The sequence below is a fragment of the Electrona antarctica genome (assembly GCF_951216825.1).
Source record: "Electrona antarctica genome assembly, chromosome: 14".
NCBI classification, from domain to species: Eukaryota; Metazoa; Chordata; class Actinopteri; order Myctophiformes; family Myctophidae; genus Electrona; species Electrona antarctica.
The window spans coordinates 39,045,220-39,072,965 of NC_136795.1; the positions used below are offsets into that span (position 1 = coordinate 39,045,220).

At 43.9% G+C, this 27,746-nt stretch overlaps 1 protein-coding gene across 1 annotated transcript in view; it reads left to right on the top strand.

Annotated features, from left to right (window-relative positions):
- The window catches only part of cntnap1 (contactin associated protein 1), a gene marked incomplete at both ends in the record, with an annotated part of 41,123 nt that extends 13,981 nt beyond the window's left edge, over window positions 1-27,142 (top strand). The window contains 19 exons of the mRNA XM_079520852.1: window positions 608-788; window positions 2,138-2,287; window positions 3,656-3,917; window positions 7,445-7,594; window positions 8,203-8,377; window positions 10,063-10,169; window positions 10,727-10,849; window positions 12,001-12,204; window positions 12,916-13,072; window positions 13,551-13,678; window positions 15,212-15,385; window positions 16,309-16,527; window positions 18,175-18,414; window positions 19,311-19,550; window positions 20,825-20,952; window positions 21,603-21,696; window positions 22,907-23,137; window positions 23,898-23,942; window positions 26,943-27,142. Coding sequence (XP_079376978.1) covers window positions 608-788; window positions 2,138-2,287; window positions 3,656-3,917; window positions 7,445-7,594; window positions 8,203-8,377; window positions 10,063-10,169; window positions 10,727-10,849; window positions 12,001-12,204; window positions 12,916-13,072; window positions 13,551-13,678; window positions 15,212-15,385; window positions 16,309-16,527; window positions 18,175-18,414; window positions 19,311-19,550; window positions 20,825-20,952; window positions 21,603-21,696; window positions 22,907-23,137; window positions 23,898-23,942; window positions 26,943-27,142 — 3,208 coding nt within the window. The remainder of the gene's footprint in view (window positions 1-607; window positions 789-2,137; window positions 2,288-3,655; window positions 3,918-7,444; window positions 7,595-8,202; window positions 8,378-10,062; window positions 10,170-10,726; window positions 10,850-12,000; window positions 12,205-12,915; window positions 13,073-13,550; window positions 13,679-15,211; window positions 15,386-16,308; window positions 16,528-18,174; window positions 18,415-19,310; window positions 19,551-20,824; window positions 20,953-21,602; window positions 21,697-22,906; window positions 23,138-23,897; window positions 23,943-26,942) is intronic.
- Window positions 27,143-27,746: the final 604 nt, after the last annotated feature.

Sequence of the window (27,746 nt, forward strand, 5' to 3'; positions counted from 1 at the left end):
AAGCAATGACATATCTGGCAAAATAGGAAACTGCAGTAGCTGCTGCAGTGGTGGGGTTCTCCAGAATCGAAAATGTCCTGCAAATGGAAGTCATCCATCTCTGGTACTCTGCGAGAAGCTAAGCTGGTTTGTCTGAATATGTGAATGGATGGAGTCGTTAAGTCACGGTTTTCTGTGGGAGGCGTTCTCAGCAACACCAAATTGACTGATGATGGCTGAATCTCTGCCTACTATGGGTTCAATTTTTCCCTCGAGTACTTTTTAGTTTCCTTCTCGATTAGGATAAGTATGTTTGCTTATTTTATATTTCAGGAAACAGCACAGTGCACAGGGTAGCATGTTTGTTTGTGTTGTATTGTAGGAAGCAGTGGTCAAGAGGTGCACGCACATCCACACATTTTAACGGGTGCAGGATCCAAAATAATAACTAAGAAAGGAAAGAGGAGATCCGCACACCGTTTTAAAAGCTCCCAAAACAGAGCGGAAAACAATACAACGTTTCGGCCTCAGGGGCCTTCGTCAGGTATGACGCTCTGTTCTCAATACATGTTTTTAGGAACTTTTAAAAACGGTGTGCGGATCTCCGCTTTCCTTTCATTGTAGGAAGCAGCACAGTGCACAAGATAGACGGGCGCACCACGCTGACAGCTGGGAACATCCTGGATGATCAGCACTGGCACTACGTGACCGTCAAGCGCCACGGCCGGCAGGTCAACCTCACGGTCGACAGCCAGACAGTGATGGGCATCACCAACGGAGAGTTCACCTATCTGGACCTGGACAAACAGGTAGAGTCAGGGCCGGATCTACCATATGGGCACTTTGGGCACGTGCCCAGGGGCCCTTGGGCACCAGGGGCCCCTTTTTTCTTTTTTCTTTTAGCTCCACAGAAAATGTCCCTGCTAATCCGAATGAAATAAATGGTGTCTAAAAAGATTAGTGTTTTATTGTTGGTGAGAAGGGCAGCTGAAAAGTGCAATTGTGTGTAAAGCAGCAACAATGATAGGCTGTCACTCTGGGGAGGGTAGGCGACCGGAAATAGGCCAATATAACGGCATAAAACTGCCCCAAAACGGCTCTGAAACAGCAAAAATGTTGCACGCGCGTGAAGGGGGGCCCTTCGAGCTTCAGTGCCCAGGGGCCCTCAGAGGTGTTAATCCGGCCCTGGGTAGAGTTCACCTATCGACCTAGACTCAGGTAGCCATGTAAACACATGTACTCTGCCTGGACACATGGAGCCCTTGGAAAATCGTCCTCTATTCTTGAAAGCAAGCGAAGACATGACCTACACATCCGACACGATAGTGAGGGGTTTATAAAAAAGTGTTGAACCTGATGCTATCAGGCGTTTGTTAACACTCTTATCGTTCGCGCGGGTTGTTTACTTTCCTGCTGCCGCAGCTAATATTATGTCATGCAGTCCAATGTCAAATCACACGGTGAAATCCTGAAAAGAGAGTGTACAAATGAACCCTTTGTGTCTATTTGTACACTCTCATAATGAAACGAACACCCAGGATTCTACCATGCAGGGCTGCAGAAATGTTATTTTTGAAGCTGCTGTTTTCATTGGGCTCGGGATGCCACTTTGAGGATTTGAGAAAGCCCTTAGTTGAACTGTAAATAAGCTAAGAGAGAGACCCTACGGTAAAAGCGCACAAACGTTCTTCTTTCCTGCCTTGATCTCCTTACACACCAGAACCCAATCACTGGGGGAGTGGTTGGGAACCCTCCCTTTCTTCCCTTTCTTTGTTTTCTTGGAAAAATTCACGATGGGAACTAACTATATGCACAAAAACAAATTTCATCCACTATTTTACTTGTAAAACTGTGATAACAAACACAGATGATTCTGATTCTGTAGGTTTGGTTCAAGGTATTGGCACGCACGAGGATAATTTGATAGCGTGATCAAATATTTGCCTTTCTTTCACGTTTACATACTTAATACTTAATTATATCGGTTTAACGGAAAACAAAACAAAAACTATTTGTCCTATTTGTGGTGAAGAACTCTGTGATAATTGTCTTAACCCATTGAGACCTGGAACGCATCCATGTCACGTTAGCGTTTAACCACATTAACCATTAATTTGGATGTCTGTCTTGTCTGACCACTCGGCCGCCCGTCTTGCAGTTATCTGTGGGTGGCTGGATGGAGAACAACGTGCCCCACCTCCCCACCATGCCAAACTTCCAGGGCTGCTTGGAGAATGTCTTCATCAACGGGAACAACATCATCGACATGGCTGAAAATGAAGAGCCTGAGATCCGCATCCCGCGAAAGGTACAACATTTCATTTTATAAATTTGAAAACTTGTGAACTTAGGCCTCACTCACACCTTTCGATCATACAACATTGATGCATGCTTGTTGTATGAATGTTGTGAGTGTCATGGCCGCCCCCAATGCATTTCCAATGGAAGTCACATGGTTTGTAGTCCACATTTTGGACTGCTGTTGTAAGGCTTTCGGCTGTGTTTCGACTGCCCCCCTCCTCCTCATACAACACAAATGTTGTGTCAAACCATGTGACTCCCATTGGAAATGCATTGGGGCAAGATGTGTCACACCCTTTGTATACAACAAGCATACATCTATCTGTTGCGACCGTGTGAGTCGCCCCTCAGTCATTCTGCACAATGAGTACTTTCTACTTTTGGTATTTTAATACACATACTTTTTGCTCAAGTAATTTTTTTATTCCGGACTTTTACTAGTTGTAACGGGAGTATTTATTCATTGCAGTATTGATACTAATTCAACTTAAGTAAAACATTTGAGTACTTTCCAGTTTAAGAAAGAAAGCAAAGATTTCACCGTCATTTTTGTCTCCACCAGGCCGAAGGCATGGGGAGAGAGTATGTTTTGCACTCCGTCCGTGTGTGTGTGTGTCCTTCCGTCCGTCCTTCTGTCCGTCCGTTATCAGCTAATCTCCGGCACCGTTGGCCCGATCAATGCCAAACTTTGCACACACACTCCCTGGATGCCAACGATGAACCTCTGCCCCACATTTTCCAGAACGGCCTGTTATAGCGCCACCATGAGGCAGCTTTTCACATTGTTTACCTAAAACTGCACCGATCTGCGTGATACGTTGCATGCACACTCCCTAGAGGCCAAGGACAAACCTTTGACCTGCATTTTCCGCATCTGCCTTTTATAGCGCCACCAGGAGGCCGACTTTTGTAAAACACATTTTTTGATATTACTCCTCCAGATTCTGTCCAAAAATCTCACAAATCGTTACACAGTATCTCTATGGTCATGTGCTCAAGTCGGATCTGTCCGATATTTCATATTCCATCCTAATTGGCTATAATTGGCTTTCACAGTTTGCAAGATTGCCCCGTTTTGAACAAAAGCCTCAAATCATGAACGCAGCATGCAATTTACGTGAAATCTTTCACACATTTTCTTACTAGGCTGAGGAATATATCCCACCCTTTTCACATTGGCCTGTTATAGCGCCACCAACAGGTTGATTTTTGCAAAACACATTTTTGGAACAAAATGCTTAAAAAACATGTTTATATTAATCCTAAACATTTTGCCAAACATCTCACACAGTCCTATCCTCCTGGTGGAGACCTGTGCCCAGAAGGGCACTTTTTCTAGTTTTAATTTATTTTTCTATTTTCTCCTTCTCCTCAGAAAAAGATGCATTACGCCTGCCGCGACCTTCTACGCAAACCCATGACCTTTGCCGGGCCCAACAACTTCCTGCAGGTTCCGGGCTACTTCAGGAAGCCCAATCTGTTCGTCAAGTTCAAGTTCCGCTCCTGGGACTACACAGGGCTGCTGATGTTCACACGCTTCGCTGACGACCTGGGCGCTCTGGAGCTGGGTCTGAGCGAGGGACAGGTCAACGTCACCATATTTCAGCCTGGCAAGAAGAAACTGCAGTTTGCTGCAGGTGGGACGTCTGCACTTTGCCTTGGTGTAAAAATCAGATTTTTGAGCTAAAATGTGTACTATTGAATGCTACCACTTCAGCAACACGGTCCAAACACACGACCCAAACACGGTGAAATAACACGGATTGGCAATTCCGTACATAAACTACTAGAAAATCCAAACATATCCCAAATCCGTACATATTACACTGAAACGTGAGCCACAAGAGCCACCACCGAGCGAGCTAAAACGAGCGAGTTGCCTTGGCAAACGTTGCGAAGTTCGATTGAGCCGACTCATCCCTGTCCGAGTTGTAACACAATAGCACAGAATCGTAAATAATGTCCGATCTCACCCAAACACGGTGAAATAGCACAGCTTGGCAATTCCGTCGACTGAATGACGGCTACTGTCTTGATCTTGTTTTTAGGATACAGACTGAATGACGGCTACGGTCTTGTTTTTAGGATACAGACTGAATGACGGCTACTGTCTTGTTTTTAGGATACAGACTGAATGACGGCTACTGTCTTGTTTTTAGGATACAGATTGAATGACGGCTACCGTCTTGTTTTTAGGATACAGACTGAATGACGGCAACTGTCTTGTTTTTAGGATACAGACTGAATGACGGCTACTGTCTTGTTTTTAGGATACAGACTGAATGACGGCTACTGTCTTGTTTTTAGGATACAGACTGAATGACGGCTACTGTCTTGTTTTTAGGATACAGACTGAATGACGGCTACTGTCTTGTTTTTAGGATACAGACTGAATGACGGCTACTGTCTTGTTTTTAGGATACAGACTGAATGACGGCTACTGTCTTGTTTTTAGGATACAGACTGAATGACGGCTACTGTACAGACTGAATGACGGCTACTGTCTTGTTTTTAGGATACAGACTGAATGACAGCTACCGTCTTGTTTTTAGGATACAGACTGAATGACTGCTACTGTCTTGTTTTTAGGATACAGACTGAATGACGGCTACCGTCTTGTTTTTAGGATACAGACTGAATGACGGCTACTGTCTTGTTTTTAGGATACAGACTGAATGACGGCTACTGTCTTGTTTTTAGGATACAGACTGAATGACGGCTACTGTCTTGTTTTTAGGATACAGATTGAATGACGGCTACTGTCTTGTTTTTAGGATACAGACTGAATGACGGCTACTGTCTTGTTTTTAGGATACAGACTGAATGACGGCAACTGTCTTGTTTTTAGGATACAGACTGAATGACGGCTACTGTCTTGTTTTTAGGATACAGACTGAATGACGGCTACTGTCTTGTTTTTAGGATACAGACTGAATGACGGCTACTGTCTTGTTTTTAGGATACAGACTGAATGACGGCTACTGTCTTGTTTTTAGGATACAGATTGAATGACGGCTACTGTCTTGTTTTTAGGATACAGACTGAATGACGGCTACTGTCTTGTTTTTAGGATACAGACTGAATGACGGCTACTGTCTTGTTTTTAGGATACAGATTGAATGACGGCTACTGTTTTGTTTTTAGGATACAGACTGAATGACGGCTACTGTCTTGTTTTTAGGATACAGACTGAATGACGGCTACTGTCTTGTTTTTAGGATACAGACTGAATGACGGCTACTGTCTTGTTTTTAGGATACAGACTGAATGACGGCTACTGTCTTGTTTTTAGGATACAGACTGAATGACGGCTACTGTCTTGTTTTTAGGATACAGACTGAATGACGGCTACTGTATTAAGGCTGTACCCTAGCCCTTTTTTTAGGACTCGAACTTCGGCAGGAATTTTCGAGCGAACATCCGGACCATTTGTTTCTAATTAATTTAAAAAATAACCATTGAGATATCCGTCTCGATCAGAGCGCAGGGTTCTCCCCCGCTCTTTATCAATCTCTCGTCTCTCCCAACACACACACACACACACACACACACACACACACACACACACACACAGCGTCAAGTGGCTGCGCGAAAACAGCTGATCTGCAAGCTCATGTGGCAGGCAGCTAAAACGACAGTGTAGCTCGTTAGCTGTCACTCGTTAATTTGTTCCACCTGCAGTGTATTCTCAGAAGCGCAGTGAATAAGTGGGCACAGGGCAAAAGCAGAACCGTCTCCGTGAGCGTTTTGCTTAACAATGATCAGAGTTCACTGCTTTTTGGCAATAGGCTGTGATGCTAGAGAGCATATGCATTGCTAATATATCATGGCTGTTAAGAACGGTGTGTGTGTGTTTGTGTGTGTGTGAGAGAGAGAGAGAGACGCATCAGACATTCCATTCAATGGAACTCTTTTGTTCTCACAGAACAAGGTGAGAAAGGTCAATCACCTCAGCTGCAGGCCAATCACCAGATTTTGGAGAGGGACAGGGGATTAAAAAAATCTTCTGACAGGAATGCACAAGAAACTTACTTTTTTTTTACATGCTCATATCGCATTCTCGCCGAGATATATTTTCGAGTTAATAAAAAAGGGGGAAAAAAATAATATTTTTTATTTAATAAAAAAAAATAAAAAAAAATAAACGAATGGTTCAAGCCCATTAATTAAGATTCGAGTGCCAACCCTAACGAGCGAACATTCGAACCTTGAATGTTTGGGGACAGCCTTATACTGTATACAGACTGAATGACGGCTACTGTCTTGTTTTTAGGATACAGACTGAATGACGGCTACTGTCTTGTTTTTAGGATACAGACTGAATGACGGCTACTGTCTTGTTTTTAGGATACAGACTGAATGACGGCTACTGTCTTGTTTTTAGGATACAGACTGAATGACGGCTACTGTCTTGTTTTTAGGATACAGACTGAATGACGGCTACTGTCTTGTTTTTAGGATACAGACTGAATGATGGCTACTGTCTTGTTTTTAGGATACAGACTGAATGACGGCTACTGTCTTGTTTTTAGGATACAGACTGAATGACGGCTACTGTCTTGTTTTTAGGATACAGACTGAATGACGGCTACTGTCTTGTTTTTAGGATACAGACTGAATGACGGCTACTGTCTTGTTTTTAGGATACAGACTGAATGACGGCTACTGTCTTGTTTTAGGATACAGACTGAATGACGGCTACTGTCTTGTTTTTAGGATACAGACTGAATGACGGCTACTGTCTTGTTTTAGGATACAGACTGAATGACGGCTACTGTCTTGTTTTTAGGATACAGACTGAATGACGGCTACCGTCTTGTTTTTAGGATACAGACTGAATGACGGCTACTGTCTTGTTTTTAGGATACAGACTGAATGACGGCTACTGTCTTGTTTTAGGATACAGACTGAATGACGGCTACTGTCTTGTTTTTAGGATACAGACTGAATGACGGCTACTGTCTTGTTTTTAGGATACAGACTGAATGACGGCTACTGTCTTGTTTTTAGGATACAGACTGAATGACGGCTACTGTCTTGTTTTTAGGATACAGACTGAATGACGGCTACTGTCTTGTTTTTAGGATACAGACTGAATGACGGCTACCGTCTTGTTTTTAGGATACAGACTGAATGACGGCTACTGTCTTGATCTTGTTTTTAGGATACAGACTGAATGACGGCTACTGGCACACGGTGGACCTGGCAGCCAGAGACAACCTGATGACACTGACCATCGACGAGGAGGAGGGCTCCCCGCTGAGGATCACCAACCCCTTCACAGTGCGCACAGGAGACCGATACTTCTTTGGAGGTTGACCAGTGTTCATTTTGACAGCAAATTTGTTTTAGTCATAGTCTTTTGAATACAATGTCATTTAGTTTGTCATATTTTAGTTATCTGAAAAGTTTTAGTTTTAGTCTAGTTTTATTCGACTAAATATAAGATTTTAATAATTGACATAATCTACAGTTGATTAAGTCGACAAAATATTTTGGCGGGCTTTGATGATGTCGTAATGGTTCATTTTACACTTGGTTGCATGCTATAAATAGCCGATCACAAGCTCACAACGTCACAGCGCAACATGTTGTGAGCTTGTAGATCTGCTATTTTCAGAGTGCAACACCCGAGCGCAACCAAACGTAAAATCACTACTGGATCTCTTCTCCACTAGTCCCTCCCTGAAATTTTAGTCACGTTTTTATTTGTTGACGAAATTGTCAATATATTTAGTTTTAGTCATCACACAGTAGCTTAGTTTTTATTTAGTTTTCGTCAGTGGAAAACGGACACAAACAGTTGGTCGACGGACATTCTTCGTCATAGTTTAGTCGACACAATCAAACAGTGGTTTGTCGCCCTTTGTCAAAAAACAGAATTACTTGTTAACACTTGACTCGACCACCCGGTTTCTGCAGGCTGTCCGAAGACCAACAACACGGTGCGGAGATGTGAGACCAAGCTGAACCACTTCCACGGCTGCATGCAGCAGATCTACATCGACAACGAGCAGCTGGACATCGACTTCATCCTGTACCGCGAGTGGGGGCGCTACGCCGAGCTGCTGCTGGGCACCTGTGGCATCGTGGATAGGTAGGAGAGGAGTATGGGATCCATGGAGCAGAGAGTATCATCCTGGGTAGGGAAGAGGGCTGTATCCTATAGCCCATCGATGTCAGGGTCCAGGGATGTATTAAGCGTCACCTTCTTAACCCATTTCCGGGGCGGGAACCCCTGTTAGTGTTTTAAGCATTATGTCATAAATGGTAAATGGTGCATTTACAGTATATAGCACCTTTATCCAAGGCGCTTTACATAGATTGTGCATTACATTCACCCATTCACACACACATTCATACACCGATTGCGGCGGAAGCCATGGTACCAACGAGCACATCGGGAGCAATTTGGGGTTCAGCGTCTTGCCCAAGGACACTTCGACATGTAGACAGGAGGAGCCGGGATTCGAACCACCGACCCATGGATCATTGGACGACCTGCTCTACCTCCTGAGCCACAGCCGCCCCTTTACTTTAGCTATTGAAAAATAGCAGATATACAAGCTCATAGGGCGGCACCGAGTGCCGCGCTACGAGTTTGTAGATCTGCTATTTTAGAAAAACAGTGAAAATATGCCTCAAATCTTTATATTGTTACAGATTCTAATACGATTTTAACTCAAATCTTTGCTTCTGGGGAGGTCCCTGGAACAACATATTTTCAGTTGGGGGTCGACGGCCTATTACATACAAGTTTTTGGGGTCCTTGACATGAAATATTGAGCACCACAGAAAACTGTCATGATTTAGAAAACATTATTTAAATTTTGATGTCAGGTCTAAATGGGTTAAGATAATGGCCTAAGTCCTTTTTTGTGGAAAATTATATTTCAAGTCAGCTCTTCATGACACTGGCCACTTCTGGTAAAACGGCCTAATTGTCCTAATTGAAAAGGATCATGCTGTTCCCTGGCTCCCTTTTTAGTTAAATGGCCTATCTCAAGAGTGTGACTTAGGCCATTGTTTGGGCCTAAATCACATTGGGCGTTCACACGGGCAGACGCAAAGATACAGTCCACCATTCATTGTCAATGGAAGCCAGGGACATGACGATGCAAAGACGCAATGATGCATGTAGCTGACAACGGTGCACATTATGCGATCTTTGCGTCTGCCTGTGTGAAGTGTGAACGCAACATTAGGCCAAACAATGTGCCCAAGTCAAAATAGAAATTGGCCCAAGCCATTTCATCCTCTTATGTTACATAACTGACGGTGATATTTTTATGTCAATAGTCATAGATTAGGCCATTATAAACTTTGGGTGAAATGATTAAGAAATACTGTACCATACTGATCATTTTTGTATAATCCTTTTCTGATTTCTGAAAAACCTAGGCTATCATTTTAAGAAGGTGATGAAATAATGTAATAAGACAGATTTATGACCCGCAGTGCTTATGAGCTCATGTAACATTCATTCATTCATGGTGGGCCTGGCACAGATGTGTGAATTATGTCTGTTTGTTACATTCGGGGTCGATGACACTCGTCATCAGCGTTTAGCGAGTTAAGACCACAGCCCTTAAATCCCACATCCCAACGCATAAACCCTGCCCGAGGTCTGGTGCAGACTGCAGAGACACAAAGATCAAAGAGAAAATGGACGACATAACATGTGTGGATGCGGGGATCTTTGACTCGTCAGATAGGAAAATTACATCACTATCTCCAGGCTTACAAACAAACCTGAAGGCAATTTGTACGTTTTGTTTCCAGATGCACGCCGAACCCATGTGAACACGAAGGCAGATGCATCCAGTCTTGGGACGACTTCATATGCCTGTGTGAGAACACAGGCTACAAAGGAGAAGTGTGTCACATGTGTGAGTGCCGTCTAATTACTGTACCAGTGGAGAAAGAAGTACTCACAAGAAGTACTCACATTTAAGTAAAAGTAATACCACACTGTACAGTAAAAATCCTACATTAAAAGTTTCACATGAGTGAAAGTAAAAGTACACTACTCGGTATGAATGCCCCATTTCACAAATGTTTTCAAAAGGATTCAAAAACAGCAAATCTATGGGCTTAGAGGTTGGCCATTTCTGAGAAGATGAAGAGCATAAAATAGGCTGCTAATGTAGGTTTTGTATAATCTAACTCTACAAAGGAACTTGAAAGAACTAAAGTTGTCAAATAATTGCAGTGGAGTAAGAACTACAATATTTGCATCTAAGATGTAATTGTAATGGACTAGCAGAAGTATAAAATATAGAAAAATGGAAATACTCAACTAAAGTAAAAGCACAGCACTTGAGTAGGTGTACTACTCACCTACACCTACTAGTAGTTATACATTCCACCGATAACCAACATGAGTTAAGAACCTGTACTGTGACTTGTTAAATATCAACATTCACGTCATGGTCTCCTTCAACAGCGGTGTACAAAGAGTCGTGTGAAGCATACAGACTCCACGGCAAGTACTGGTCAGGAAACTACACCATCGACCCTGACCTCAGCGGACCCCTCAAGCCGTTTGAAGTGTATTGCTCAATGGGATGTAAGTAAGCAACACCTCTCTGCAATCTGCGGCGGGAATTAATGCCAGTTATCAATGTTGTGTGGTTCAACAATAAGGATTGTCTGCGGAAATTACAGGGGGTCGAAATTTAAAGGGTGTATACGAGATTGGCCCATCTGTTTCCGTGTCCAGTGTGTGTGTGTGTGTGTGTGTGTGTGTGTGTGTGTGTGTGTGTGTGTGTGTGTGTGTGTGTGTGTCTGTCTGTAGGTGTGTGCATGCGCGTGTGCGTGCGTATGTGTTAGCACTATTGGGTGCTTGTGTGTAATGGATGGTACATCAATGAATGACTCATTAGGTGTAACTATGATGTAACCGAGATGTAATCTTGTTTTTCAAACCCATTAACCCATTAAGGGTCCGGTTAGTATGCTGCCATCAAAATATCACATCAACTCAAACTTAAGATTCTTAAGAAGCTGTGAGCTTGTACATCTGCCATTTACTGAGCCAGACAGTGGCACGCAACCACGTATAAATGAGGCGTTAAGCCCAAACCACACCAATCTGTCAAGACGCAACAAACCGGTTTTAGCGTTCGTCGCAGCGGTGTGATATGTCCACGTCGGTGCATGGTGGCGCATGTCGACGCAAGTCAACGCAAGTGATTCAGTTGGTTTCATTCAATTGCAACCATTTGTTGCAAGGAGTTGCATGGCAACCCATTGGTGTGGTTTGTGCTTTTTAACGGGTTTACTGTGGATGTTACTATGTATTTGATATGAGTGTTTTTTTTATTTTTTTATAATTTTTATCCCACGATTTTGTAACCCAGTTTTTTCACCCAGTGCCAATTATTTAATGTAATCCTGGGCGCTACACTTCCTCTGCCAACCTGGGGGGGGCAGCGGACTGACCTCATGCCTCCTTCTATGCATGAGGAGTCTAAGCTGCTTCTTTTCACCTGACAGGGGGGAATTTCCCTGGCCGGACGTAGCGCGTGGAAGGAACACGTTATTCCGACCAGTTCCTTTCCCCTCCATCAGGCGCCCCGGCTGGCCAGGGGGAGGCAGTTTAGAGACCAGGATTACTGCATGTTTTTGTGAGGGTACCTACCCTAGGGGACACGGGGAGAACATGCAAACTCCACACAGAAAGGCCCTGATATGAGTGTTTTAACCCTGTGTGTGCAGTGTACAAGGCCTGGACGGTCATAATGCACGACCGCGTGGAATACACCAGGGTCACCGGGAGCACGGTGGACCGGCCGTACATCGGAGACGTCAACTACTGGAACGCGTCCTGGGCTGAGGTCACCGCTCTGGCCAACACCTCCATGTACTGCGAGCAGTGGATCGACTACTCCTGCTACAAGTCGCGACTTCTCAACACACCCAGTGAGTTGGATCTAATCGGCCAGGATGGGATCGTATAGTAGGGCTGGGCAACTAACCTATTAAAACCGGGAAGACATACGTGTCATTTTAGACTATAAAAAAAGAATAGTCCTCTAATTATATTCGAAGCAAGGTTTAAAAAAAAAAATTGTGATTTTGATTGGAAGTCATATCGTCTAGCCCTAGATCATACATGGGAAACTGGCGGCCCCCACCTTCACTTAATGTGGCCCTCAGGTTAGTATCAGAATACTGATATATGATTGATGTCAGCTGTTACAATTCCAAACATGCAAACATGACCTGCTTTATATGTCCAATGTGTTTGGATTTAGTTCATAAAGTTAACATAACTATAACTAAATTAATTTGAAATTAAATAAAAAAGGTTATTTTTCAGGATTCCAATAAAAAAAAGAAAAAGCCACATTTTTTCAGGATTTCAATTCAAATAATAGAAAAAATAGCTGATCTACAAGCTCAAAACGCGTCGCGGTGCGACGCGTTTTGAGCTTGTAGATCGGCTATTCTTTTGCTACGACAGTAATATGCAACGTGGCCCCTCTGGAGTGAGTGTGGAAATATAGTGGCCCTCTCCATCTTCAAAGTTGCCCATCCCTGCCCTAGATGAAAGCCAACAGGAAAGTGTGTGAAAAGCTGTGTGAAAGCCTCCCCCCCATACTGAGCTGTCCAGCACTCGTCTCTTGTTAGATGGAAGACCGTTTGGATGGTGGATCGGTCGGCACAACGAGAGCCATCATTACTGGGGGGGGACGTTCCGCGAGGTCCAGAAATGCGGCTGCTCAATCAACCAGACCTGCACGGATCCCAAGTTCCAGTGCAACTGTGACGCAGACTATCGATCATGGTGAGACAAGCACAGCAGACCTCCTCAGAGGGTTCTCAGAACTGCAGCATCACTCCCAATCTTCCGCCGTAGTCTGAAAACCCACCTTTTCAGACTCCATCATGGCCCATAGCACTTACCCTACCCCCCTTAGATAGCATTTCTGTAGACTTAGATATCATTTGATACAGACTTATAGCATGTTATGTAGACAGCACTATAATTGCATTGTATGTAGTCATAGCACATCATAATACATATGTATAGCATAGTATAGTATGTATAGTTTCATTATATAGATATTCCACTGTTACGTTCTTAGCTTACGGTACGCATGTTTCATGATAAATGCTTTTTTATGTGATGTATTTCCATGCTTTTTTGTTCTTGCTTAATGTAAATCGCTCTGGATTAAGAGCGTCTGCTAAATGCCTAAATTGTAAATTGTTCTCCGTCTCAGACCTCGATAGATAAGTCTAATGGTGTCTTTCTTTTCCAGGTACTCAGACAAAGGCTACTTGGACTTCAGAGACCATCTGCCTATGAGGAGGATAGTGATAGGGGACACCAACAGGACCAACTCGGAGGCAAAGTGGAGCGTCGGGCCCCTGCGTTGTCACGGAGACCGTAAGTCAGTGGTTTTCACTTTGCGCTGCATTTATGTCAAGAAAGATGCTATATAAACAAAGTGTATTATTAGTTTATTCTAACTCCATAGCATACAACTAACATACAAATGGAAACTGTAACCCCCTTTTTGAAACTAGCTCCTTGCCAGTCGCCCTACACACTTCCACTTGGTTTGAGCATAGATATAAATCATAGTGACGGCACTGGATGGGAGGGGAATCCCAGGGCCATCTCTATTATTTATATATCTATGCTCAAACCGAGTGGAAGTGTGTAGGGCGAGTGGCGAGGAGCTAGTTTCAAAAAGGGCCTAGGGGTCCATTTGGTGTAAGAGTGTTATTTTAGAGAGGTTTTAAAGGAGAGTAGGGATTTACACTCCTTGAATAGTTGGTTGGTTGGTATAGGACATTAGAGGGGCAGGTGCTCAAGTGAAAAAGGGCACCTTGTGCAGCGTGTGGAACCGGCCGGTTGCCTTAATGGTGTGAGATTCATAGATTTTGGGTCATAAATAATATATTAGAAGCTTTTAATCAATAATTGATCAATGTCACCATGGTCCACACATACTGTACAGCAGGGGTGCCCACACATTTATGACGTGAGATCTACTTTCAAAATGACCAGCTCAACAAGATCTACCCACTGAAAAAATAAGTGTACCATTGCTGAAAATAGTTTAAATATATAATGTACCTGGGGGGGCTTTGGAATAGGGAGGGAGAAATTATGACAGGCAGTTTCTGCTGTCAAAATATGTCCCCCCCGTATTTAACTTAAACGCCCAATGCATTCTCAATGGCAATAGCACAAACTTTGGCATGCTACTAGTCCTACATACTTACACCTAGAAACCCCATTCAAACCTATTTAGGTTCATCTTACGGTGGACATGTTTGCCTGAAAATAAATCTTTGAAATGTTTCATAGTTTTAGAAATATAGTGCTTTCAAATTTGAGAAATTCACAATGGGGCTCAATGGCAGATATTGGCACGTCAAAAAAGCACTTTCACCTAGAAACTCCATTCACACATTTTATAATTCAGCTTACTGTGGAGACACATGCTGGAACTTTTTACCCATCCTACACACCCTACAGCAGGGTTCCCCAATTAATTTTCCTCGAGGGCCATATTTTGACTAGGGTACCAGGCTGGGGGCCGAGTCCGCACGCGTGAGGTCGAGGTCTTGCCCTGAAAATTCATTTTCAGGGCAGGACCCCATTTGAAAAGGATGCCCAGTTTGACATGCATAGGCTACTGACCCCCATTTAATGCCATTTATATCTGGGACCCCCCCCAATTCTTCCGCGGGCCGCAAGGGGGCGCTCCGCGGGCCGCAAATGGCCCGCGGGCCGCCTATTGGGGAACCCTGCCCTACAGTGTACACTGTACATTTATTTTTCTCAAAAGGGCACATTGCTGTCCAGAGGGCGAAAGGCAGGTGCTCTAGCACCACCTAGTGTCTATCTGTGCACGCCACTGATTGTTTTGAGTGAGTTGATGAAGGTTTGTGTCATTCTCTCCTCCAGGAAGCATCTGGAACACCATAGCGTTCACCAAGCCCACCTACATAACCTTCCCTCCCTTCAAGCCCGGGCCCAGCGCTGACATCTCCTTCCACTTCAAAACCTACCGCGCCAACAGCGTCTTCCTGGAGAACTCTGACGACCACCTCCGTAACTTCATACGACTAGAGCTCAACAGTGAGTCGCTCTGCGCACCTGCTCCATAAACAAGCAGTAGTGGAAGCAGTGCTTCCTTAGGCCCGGCGCCATGGGGGGCTAGAGGCCCCTCAACCCGACCTCCTTGCCCCCTCATATGAAAAGTGTATTATATTTTTTATTTTACTTTAATAATTCCTTTTTTTTTTAGGTATTCAGTTGATTGGTAAATGTATTCCTTCTTGTAATGTGAGTGATGGGGACTGAGCTTGACTTTACATAACCAAAACACCTATTGTTTTATGAAGTACCAGGAATGTGCCACACCTCCATGACTAGACCAATGCATAGCTATTTGTTCTGTCTGAATATACCTGCTGTAATCTATACAGATCCTTTCGAATTGCTAAATGCTTAGTGATGTCTTCTGAAAATGCCATGACAAGGCAAATTGAAGAGGCCCCCTGTAGTTATCACCCTAGCCGTTTGATTTAACAATGCAATAGCTGTATGAAATAAAAAATAACAACATTAGTGTGGTGCCCCCTCAAATTGTTCGACTGCCCCTTTGTCATTTCATTCTATAGATGTAGTGGAGACAAAATGTGTCTCATGTAGTGGAGTGAAAGTATAAAAAAATACAATACTCAAGTAAATGTAGTTACAGTCCACCAATGTGCATATAAGAATCCCTCCTTAAACCTGTTTAACCTGTATATGCACCTGTATTATACTTATGTATTATGAATGTTCATCGATAGAGAAGAGAGGCAGACATCTCCCCTTGTGTGTATTGTACGTATATTGTCTTGTTTTGTTTTCGGTTGTATGTATTGTCTATTGTCAGTCGTTCATGTATGTTTGATTAAAATTCAATAAAACGTAAATTGAAAAAAAAAAAAAAAAAAAAAAAAAGAATCCCTCCTTAATCAAGTTTGGAATAATGTTTCTCTTCTTTTTCCCAGCCACCCACAACCTCGTGTTTCTATTCATGGTCGGCGACGGCATCGTTAACGTCACACTGAATTCACCTGTGCCCCTCAACGATAACGAGTGGCACTTTGTCCAAGCTGAGCTCAACGTGAAGGTGGCCCGGATCAAAGTCGACTGGCAGCCGTGGACTGTCAAGCGCTTCCCCGGAGAGACCTTTGTCACCATGGCTTTTACACAGCCTCTAATCATAGGTAAGCACTAAGCAGTATGTATTGATTGATTCACAACCTGTTGAATTTCAAGGACCAAGGATCACTTGTGCCCGTGATTGCGCACAGAGGTAGGCAATACAATGCATGTGGAGCCCCCAGCCAAGACCCACGCCGCAACAGCCCTGCCAATCAGGCTCAACCCTATTGGCATTACAGGTTGTGCGTTGGTCTGGCGAGTGGGAGGCCCGGGTTAAATCCCTGCTTCCACGCTATGCTACACATGCAACAGGGTCACGTGGACACTACTGCGCATCATGCGCATGTGATGGGGCCCTTCATCTTCATCTTCACCAAACACCGAAGAAGCAGCATAAAGAAATTAATGGGTGGGGATTTCCGGTTAGCCTCGCAGTGGCCAGACGTGAATCTGCCGGTGATAAATCTGTATGGCCAAGCCAGGCTAATTTCCGGTTACCACTCTAGGGATATTATAACTAACTCTATGGTTTCTTAACCCATTTTGGGCAGGAACCCCTTTTGGTGTTAACATTATGTTATGCTTTAGCTATTGAAAAATAGCAGATCTACAAGCTCATAGCGCGCCACCGAGTGGCACGCTACGAGCTTGTAGGTCTGCTATTTTTGAAAAATCAAAGAACGACTGACATAGAAACATAGCTTTTTCAGAAAACTGTCAGGATGTAGAAGACATTTTTAGAATCTGATAAACTGACACCACATAAGACAGGAACGCCCAAAAACGTCACATCCGGTTTTAGCCTGGGGTAAGAATTTGATATGGCTGCCAATGCAACTTGGTCCAATCCTTAATCACATACGGACAAACATCTATGCCGATGCTATCTAACTTGCGGAGGTAGCGTGCCTTGTCCACGGGCAACAGAACGTATGACATTGCAAATACGTTTGATAATCGCTACTCCTCTCAATATTGTTTTGAAAATGCCGCAAATTGCATTGCAGTGAACGAGTGCAAATCACAACTTCCCCCGGTGGTGGGCGGAGTCACAGTTTGAGGCGCTGTTTACGCGCAGTGGTGTCAGTGTATCTCAGGTCAAAATGGGTTAACTTTCTCCCCTGCAGGTGCGGCCAACAAGACTAACTAACTCTATGGTTTCTTAACCCATTTTGGGCAGCTTTTGGGCACCTTTTGGTGTTAGCATTATGTTATGCTTTAGCTATTGAAAAATAGCAGATCTACAAGCTCATAGCGCGCCACCGAGTGGCGCGCTACGAGCTTGTAGGTCTGCTATTTTTGAAAAATCGAAGAACGACTGACATAGAAACATAGCTTTTTCAGAAAACTGTCAGGATGTAGAAGACGTTTTTAGAATCTGATCTCAGGTCAAAATGGGTTAACTTTCTACCCTACAGGTGCGGCCAACAAGACTAACTAACTCTATGGTTTCTTAACCCATTTTGGGCAGCTTTTGGGCACCTTTTGGTGTTAGCATTATGTTATGCTTTAGCTATTGAAAAATAGCAGATCTACAAGCTCATAGCGCGCCACCGAGTGGCGCGCTACGAGCTTGTAGGTCTGCTATTTTTGAAAAATCGAAGAACGACTGACATAGAAACATAGCTTTTTCAGAAAACTGTCAGGATGTAGAAGACGTTTTTAGAATCTGATCTCAGGTCAAAATGGGTTAACTTTCTACCCTACAGGTGCGGCCAACAAGACGCACCGGCCGTTCCTGGGCTGCATGCGTGGCCTGCGGATGAACGGCGTCCCTCTGGACCTGGAGGGGAAGGTGAACGAGGAACAGGGCATACGGAGGAACTGCACCGGACAGTGTCTCAACGCCAGCATACCCTGTCGGAACGACGGGCAGTGCATCGACGGCTACGCCTCCTACTGGTGCGACTGCAACAACACAGCCTTCGACGGATACTACTGTCACAGAGGTCAGTTTGCATGTTATGAAAAATCAGTGGTGGAAAAAGTACTCACATGTTCTCCATACTGCAATGTAGAAATACTCCGTAACAAGTAAAAGTCCGGAATTACAAAAGTATTGGCATCAAAATTTACTTAAAGTGCCAAAACGTACTCATTGTGCATGTAATGTATGTGCAGTCTCATTTCAAGTTTTCAAATGTAAAACAATCTTTTGAAAATAGCGGAGGCCTATGTTCAGGTGGGTGGTGCCAAGGTGAAAACCACATACTTAATGAACTGGTTCGTTTTGCCACATAAAAACCATTTTAAAGGACCACTTCACCACTTTTCAACATCTCTTCATATAATTGGTCCTCACTATTGTTCATGATAAAACAAAACCATTTTTTCCTACTCAGTCTGTGTCTCATAGGAGGGCTTTGGGCAGTTTGGACACCCGTCCACCAGTGACATCATCATTAGGCAGATTTTTTTTAAACAAGATTTGTTTAAAAATATATTTAGATTTGTATTATCGTGAGAACGATGGCTTCAACTTTTGCATTGCAACTTTTCAGGAAAAGAAAGCCTGCCGTTTCTATTAGCTTGGATTCACCATCGATGATGTCACTGGTGGACGGGTTTCTGAACTGCCCACAGCCCTCCTATGAGACACAGACTGAGTAGGAAAAAATGGTGGTATTTTATCATGAACATTAGTTAGGACCAATTATAGGAAGAGAAGTTGAAAAGTGGTGAAGTGGTCCTTTAACACAGTTTTTTGAAAAAACAAAAAAACAACAATAAATCTTCCTCCTAGTGTATAGTATAATACCTGATGATCATGTTTTGGGAGGGGGGAAATTACGGCACTCCGTCTTTAACAACAACAACAACGCTCTTCCAATCCTCCCACATCCAGACATCGGAGCCTACTTTGAGATCGGCTCGTGGCTGCGCTACGACATCCGCAAGAAGCCGACGACGGAGGAGGCGGCGTGGGCCATCTGGATCGACCCGCACTACGACAACTTCAGCCTGGGCTACAACGAGACGGCCGACATGATCGAGTTCAGCTTCAGCACGGTGCACACCCCCGCCGTGCTGCTCTACATCAGCTCCTTCGTTCAGGACTTCATCGCCGTCCTCCTCAACACCGACGGTACGTACGAGAGATCAGGGGGTGTGTGTTTGAGCAGTCTGACAGGCATTAAGGCCTATTCATAGTCTGGATTTTCGGTGGTGAGGTGACCACCGCTCCGGTGGTGAGGTGACCACCGGAGAGTGGTGGTGAGTAAAAACAGAGAGAAGGGCTGGGGAGAGCGGTGGTTTGCTCTTCACCGCGGCTCAGTCATGTTGTAGTTCGGTGGTCACCTCACCACCGAAAATATTAGACTATGAATAGCGCTTTAGTCCGACACCCTACCCAAAACCTAACCTCACAGGAAGCCACGGCTTAGTTTGAACCTGCCACGGGGTAGTTTTAACCTGCCACGCATGTCGGGGGCCACGGGTTGGTTTTAACATGCCACGGGTTAGTTGCAACCATGCGGAAGGTTTACCCCAGTAATGTCATTCTACAATCCGAGAATATGAATAATACAACCATTATACTTCCTGGTTTTTAGCCGCTACTTCGGTGTCACCGTTTTGTTCACTGTGTCTATGGCAAATAGTGATCTTGACTTTAGAAGATGTATGAAATCAGTCTAATGTAATGGGGCCATAGATGGCATGCCAGGCCGGTGCTCATATTTATATGCAACTGGGACGTTGCATATTGGAATGTAACACCTGCAAACTGCAGGAACACAGACAATGGCACTGCCTGCCTGCCTCCTGTAAAGCGTTTAATTTATTTCTATGTACAGCATGAATATTGTTGTTTTCTATATTATAGACAATAATAACAGTCAACAACGAACTGCAACGCAAACGCCCATCAACAGTGTGTGTGTGTGTGTGTGTGTGTGTGTGTGTGTGTGCATATGCGAACAAAGTTAGGACATTTGAAGTTTGTGGGTCAGCTTCATTGAGCACTAGAGTGGCACAGTGAAGCCACAGTCACCACCACCATAGCCTCGGTACCAGGCTTTCATTTTCGTCGGCGCAAAAAATGAAAGCCTGGAGGGACGCATTAGCCCCCTCTGGGCTAGAAGTGGGAGTCAACCCTTCCGGGTGGGCGTCGCTCCAAGTGATGTGACGTAGCGCTGCACTGGGGGGGGGGGGCTTGAGGGGCCGGGGGTGACTGACAGATCGGTGAGATCCAATCAGGGTGTGCGCAAATCTCTGCCACGACCCGCCCCTCTAGAAACCTAGCACATTCGCTCAGGCTACCACCACCGCAACGTGGAATGTACTAATTCATAATGACTGTACGCTGATGATGATGATGATGATGATGATGTCTTTGTCACCTGTTATTTCCCCTCACAGGTCAGGTAGACCTGATGTATAAACTGGGGATGATGAGCCACACGTACAAGCTGACTACGAGGAACCTGGCAGACGGATACCCACACTACATCAACATCACCAGACACAACCGAACCATTAAGACACAGGTGACTGCTCACGCTTGCACATTAGCATTCTAGCCTCTGTACTAGGGATGCACCGAAATGGAAATTCTTGGCCGATACTGATACCAATACTTAAAATAACAATTTGGCCAATAGTCGATACTTTGTTACAAATACATCTTCAATACAAGAAATACATGCTCAGAATCTACAGCTTGGTAGGCTGCAAATAATCGACACACCAACATAGTGCAAAATGTATGCTTATCAACAACAGATAAATATCGGCTGCTGCCATCGGTTAATGTCAGTTTTATTTGCCGCTACTGGCCGATAACATCGGTGCATCCCTACTCAGTACACAGGTTTTAATTTACGTTCGCATTCGGCTCAAAAAGAAAAGCCTGGGGAAACCCATTGGAAAATCTGGCATAGGAAGTGGGAGTCAACTTGTATTTCGCTAACCAATAACAGTGCAGACTAGGCGTGTTGTTCCAAATCTGGTGATGTCAGTGTTCTCTGCCGTTTTCTACCGTGGAGGGGAGGAGGGGGGCATGGAGGGGAGGAGAGGGGCGGGCGCTCAGATCGCTGAACCAATAGGATCCACCGCCTGGCACCCAAGCGTAAAATGACTTGTCTTTTTGACATTGATCTAAAGATGATTTATAACATTTTTTAACCCTTACCTGTAGGTGGATTACATGGAGCCCATAGTGGAAAAGATCACGATGGTGGAGGATTCCAACTTTGATTCTCCTAAATCCATGTTCCTGGGCAGAGTGATGGGTAAACGGTTTGACTTTTCACTTAAAACGGACAATCCACAAGTTTTACTTTCATTGTATCAGACATACTGTAAACTAAATGGTGTATAATATGATATGCCCCAAATCTGCTTCAAATAACTTTACTGACACTGTCAATAAGTTGGTGTCCTACACCATGGGTTCCCAACCTTTTTATACTGAAGTACCACCTCAGAAAATATTTGTCTCTCCAAGAACCACCATAACTGATGTTAAAATACAGGAGCGTAGACCTGCCCTTTTTGTTCCATTCCTAAGCCAATAATGTTGCTGCTCTGACAAAACTCTGTCTAATCACTAAGCAGCACAACTGATGATATTTCAAATGTGATTAATCCGTTCTCAAATCTTCTATTCTTCTGTCCGTGACCGTGTCATGCTAATTTCAGCACGGCTGGAGAGCTTATTACAACCAATTGCTTGGTCAGAACTACTACCTGTAGTAATATAAATATTTCATTCCACTTTTGTCCTTTTTTCTCCTTTTTTGGGCGACTCCTCTGAGTACCACCAGAGGGGGGCTCAAGTACTAGCCTGGCTAATAAGCCAGACTAATATCACACAACACTGTCGCGGTATATCAGTCTGGGCTGGCTCCATTTGGATTTCATTTCCCGGGGAACATTTTCTCTTCGACGCAATTGGTCAGAGCTACTGTCAGTCAAAGGTCTCAAGCATTGAACGTCACTGTACCAAAGCCCGCCTATATTGCATACCGTGTCCCGATTGGTCCGACCTGTTCTCTGCTGTAGGAAAGAGGCGTGCTACTGAGCCTCGCCAGACCGTAATCCGCTGGTAGGCAACTTTTTTTTGCCAACGGCTGATTCGGTCTGGTTTATTAACCAGGCTACTCAAGTACCACCAGTGGTACTGGTACCAGTGGTTGGGAACCTCTGTCCTACACCACTGGTCTTCCTACTCTTCCCTTGAGAAATGTGGACCTGGTGTTACACCAGGTCCACATTTCTCAAGGTAAGAGTAGGAAGACCACCTCGAACTACTGCAGATGTATATTGCATTGACATACTCTACAGATTGGTTAAAATCACTTTTTTAAATCATTCAAATGAGACCAGTATTGTAGCTTTTAATAGCATCACATTTTAATAAACAAATCCTACAAATCCTACTGTCTGGCAGACAATCCGTTTAATCCCCTCATTTATCTCCCTCCCCCATCCGTCCATCAGAGGTGGGTGACATTGAGTACGTCATCCAGAAACACAACGCTCCAGGCTTCATCGGCTGCATATCGGGGGTGAGGTACAACGTGTACGCCCCTCTGAAGGCCCATTTCCGGCCCAACGAGACCAACCCTCCTGTGACAGTACAGGGCATCGTCACTGAGTCCATCTGCGGGGCCTACAGTCCCCTCCTGGGCTACATCCCCTGGGAGGTGGACCCCTGGTTCACTGGCATAGGTGAGACTACACCTTCTGTATAGTGTTGATTTTTACAGCAAATCTTGATTTAGGTTTAGTCATAGTCTTTTGAATATTATAATTTTTTTAGTCGACTAAATGTACAGTTGATTTAGTGGACACGTTTTTTGGGAGGGTGGACCTTGATGGCATCGCAATGACTGATTTTACACTTGGTTGCATGCTGAAAATAGCTGATCTACAAGCATCGGCTATATGATACAAAAATAAGACTAAATAATTTAGTCTCATTTTTGCATCATATAGCTTCGTTTTTATATAGCTTTTGTCAGTGAAAAAACGAAATCAAAAATCAATACAGCTGCAGTGCTTCTCAAACTTTTTGAAGTCAAGGACCCCCAAAATGATATGCATTTGACCGCGGACCCCCCCGTCTGAAAAGAGTTTGTGCCAGAGCTTCCCAGAATAGAATATTAATTTTACAAAATGCAAGATTATTCAAAATCTTCCATGCATATTTTATATTGTTCAGAAATGTTAAAAAATAGCAGATGTACAAGCTTGCCGCATGGCACAAAGTGACGTGCTGTGAGCTTGTAGATCTGCTATTTTTGAATAGCCAACATATAAAATGGATTGAAGTGGTTAAAATGATTGTGATGCTATTATTAAGTGCTTTTTCAGGGGAAGCCCTGACAAAGCAGAAACCCCCCTGGACCTGCTGCACCGTTCTGCTATATATTATGATTCTAATTTCAAGCAAACTTATGTATGTACTGTATGTATGCTTCCATTCCAGAATATATCTATATCCATGATGACCTGGGCTTGTTTTGGATAACTAGTAAGTCTGTACCATCAATTTATAGAGTGTGGTAAAGTATTGTCTGGAAAAAATATTTAGACAACCAAGCTCACTGTTGGCCAGCCAGAAACAGTAAGTAAACCTTCCATTTGTTTTGCGTAGCAAATTACACACGCACGCACACACGCACGCACGCACGCACGTCGCACGCACGCACGCGCGTCTTTCCTATTATTCTCATTAGTGTATGATAAATCCCCCTGACTGAAAACCTTAAAATATACAGAACCGAGAAAGGAGTATGCTCTGTAGAAATAGATAGGAAGACATGCTATAATTTCACACTGAATAACTACTCGTCAAATATTGAAGAACAGTACATCCACTTCCCCTTCCGTCCGTCGCCTGAATTAGGCTGTCTGATCCAGTTATGAATTATGGAATATGCCTTAATTAATCTCCCTGGGTGTATTCCTAGAGAACGTATAAGTGTGTGATATTTAACCAATTAAATCTAATAATTATACTTTAATGACCCCTCGAGGTCTATACTTGACTTGGTATGCTCACTCAAATGTTTTATTTAAGTAAAAGTATCAATACTGCAATGTAAATGTCTAAAAGTTTGGAATTCTAAATTTACTTGAGTAAAAATATCTGAAATATACCAAGAAATTCCTGGTATTTTAATAGATTTTATACTTTAAAAAAAAGGTAAAACTAGCAGAAATGGCGGGTCTACGAGCTTACAGCAACGCGTCGCGTACAAACATACCAGATTGCAGCTTTAATTTACACTCCCGTCATGAAGTCTTGCTTGTCAGTAAGCTTCACTCACTGCTGCACGATGGGAGTATGGATCACCCCACCTATTATTACCCCACCGCGATGGGAGTATGTATTACCCCAGCTATTATCACCCCAACGCCATTTAGTATTCAGCTCTGCTCTGATAAATGCTTACTGAAGAGGTATTATTATTATGCTGATGCAGAACAGCAGCATGTCATTAACGATAACAGTGCAAGACAATGACCTCTCTCTGGTTATCACACATCAGCCATGGTTCATAAGCTGCTCACAACAATAATGATGCTGCTGCCACCCGAGAAACATCTCTTATCGTATTGAGGGGAGGCCTAGGAGGTGAAATGTTATGCTGTACACCAGGGGTTCACAACGTTTTTGGCTGGGGACCCCTGGAAATGCTTGGCCATGTCACGCCCACCGCAACGCCCCGGTACACCACCAATAAATCTCGACCACCACCCCACGCCCCCCTCAAAAAATGACTGCAAAATAACCTTAATAATAGAGAAAAATTCCATTACTGAAACCAGATATAATCATTAAGGAAAGTTTATGCATGCACAACGTACTATGTAAACTCTTAATTTCCATTTTCCAGCCATTCAGTTGCAAAAACAAAAAAAATTGTTTTTTTGGAAAATATTTGGGGACCCCCCAAAATCATTTCACGACCCCCCGAGGGGTCGCGACCCACGGGTTGAGAACCCCTGCTGTACACCAATGGTTCTCAACCAGTGGACCGGGCACCACCTGTGGTCCTTGAGGGGGTTCCAGGTGGTCCTCATGCAGTCCCCACTGGAGACCACCAACACTCCATTTCTCCCCAGCTAAATGATGGGAGAGTTGGTAACCAAATGGACCCTTTATACAGTAGACCTTTAACTCTTGAGAGTGTAAAATGAAACCAAGTGGACCCGATAGCGTCCATTTGGTTTCAGTCAGTGCACACTGCATTGATTTCCAATTCACTAAAAACTAATATCAGAAAACTAGCCAACCCAGATCTTTTGTCCCTTCTTCAGTTCAAAAAGTGTATGTTCCTTTAAAGTTCCAAAGGTATATTCCAAAACACAAGATGATTATCTTCTGTCTGCCCAAAGTATAATCCCCAAAGTCTCAGTAAGATAAATAGCAGCAAAGCATGAAAAGAAAAATATATATTCCTCTCAACCAACCTCTATGTCAGTCAGGCTCCAGGAGATGTCTTTGTTCCTTTCTTCATAATATCCACCACCATGAATATCCTCTTGATTTCGACAAAGCTTCCCTTATTTAGATCTTAGCATTATCGAACGCAAACAAAGGTTTAAACTTCTGGATTACAATGTATGTTCAAAGAGTCTCTTTATCAAACCACAACAAACACTCTTTCACAGCTAACATGGAATCCCCCACTCCAGCCTCACTTCCTGGAACTTTTTAAGGAAGTTATCACTTCCTTCCTGGAACTTTTACCACATAATGATAGGCCTGCATGTGCTACTTTTCCCCCCACAGCTCCCCCTATATGAAATGAACCCTGACAACAGAATTAGTGAATGTGTTCATCTAAAAAAACAACAACAACAACAACAACAACAACAACATATTCAGTTTCTTATCACCAAGTATGTTATGTGTCTTTCAATACCCATACATGGAGGACAGGAAATCACACATTTATGTGGCAGTGTCACAAAGTCAGTCCGGTGGTGCATGCACCTCATCCTCCTGGCTTCGCTCTTCTCTCTTTGTGCTCAGTAAAAGCTTCAATGTTCATTTATCCATTTGTAAATGAAATGAGCAATGGAGCACTGGGGATAAGAAATGATTGTCCCCATAGGGAGCTTTGCATTGAAAAATAATATATAGTATGTTGATACACATACATACATGTGGCAGCGGTGGCCGAACAGATTGCGGAGCGGTCTTGATACCGGAAGGTCGCCAGTTCGAATCAGCGATCCGACACGTTAAAATTACCACCGCTGAAGTGCCCTTGAACAAGGCATTGAACCACTACGATGAAATGTTCTATGAGCAGGGCCTGGCTGGAAACAAGTTCTTGAGCTTAGCCCAGATACCCTGGGTAAATATAGTAATCATTTCATTTACATAGTATACTGTACACACACTGACAGTGATATATTGCAGTACAGTACATCCTCATGGCCCACATATTGCAGAAGTGGCGACACATTGCACCTCCTTTATGGCTGTTAACAACAGTGTGTTGTTTTGTGTCTCCAGTCATCGTGATCCTGGCAGCGCTGCTGCTGTTCGGAGGCATGTACAGCGTCTACATCTACATCTACCAACAGAAGGGCAGCTACCACACCAACGAGCCCAAGCACCTGGAGTCCCCCAGCAGCGCCCGGCCGCTCACCGACACCCTGAGGAAAGAGAAGCGCAACCTTCCCGAAATCGAGGACGACTTCAGGAGCGAATAGCACCATCACAGGACCCATGGGAAACGGTAGCCTGGATTCCAGCCTGATCCGCTGCCTTCCGTGATTTGTTTGGTCACAATAGCTGATCTACAAGCTCTCAACGCGTCACAGCGTGAGCTTGTAGATCTGCTATTTTGACCAAACAAATCACGGAACGTAGCGAATCAGGCTGGAAACCAGGCTAGGGAAATGGGGCAGGGTTTTGAGTATAGGGGACAGGTGCTTTCAACTACCATGATTACCTGTTTTATTGTTTTATAATTCCTTCAAACCTTTTTGTCCTCTTTTTTTTATTTACCGGTGTTTCTTTTTTTGGTTTCTTTTCATTTCCCCCACCCACGTCAATAGGACACGATGCCTGGTGCTCTACATAGTGTTATGATGCTAGGTTCTGGTTTAGCTAGGTTCAACGTTCAAATCGAGCCCCCCTATAATGTGAGTATAGGTTTAACACGTCTCACACTGTACAGCAGGGTGACATACTGAAGTGCCTCGGAGCAAGCTTGATCAGAATTTACCACATTACCACTGTGTGGTTCTCAAACGCTTTAATTTCAAGGACCCCCATAACTCTGAGAGTGTACGAATAATGTAATATATGAAA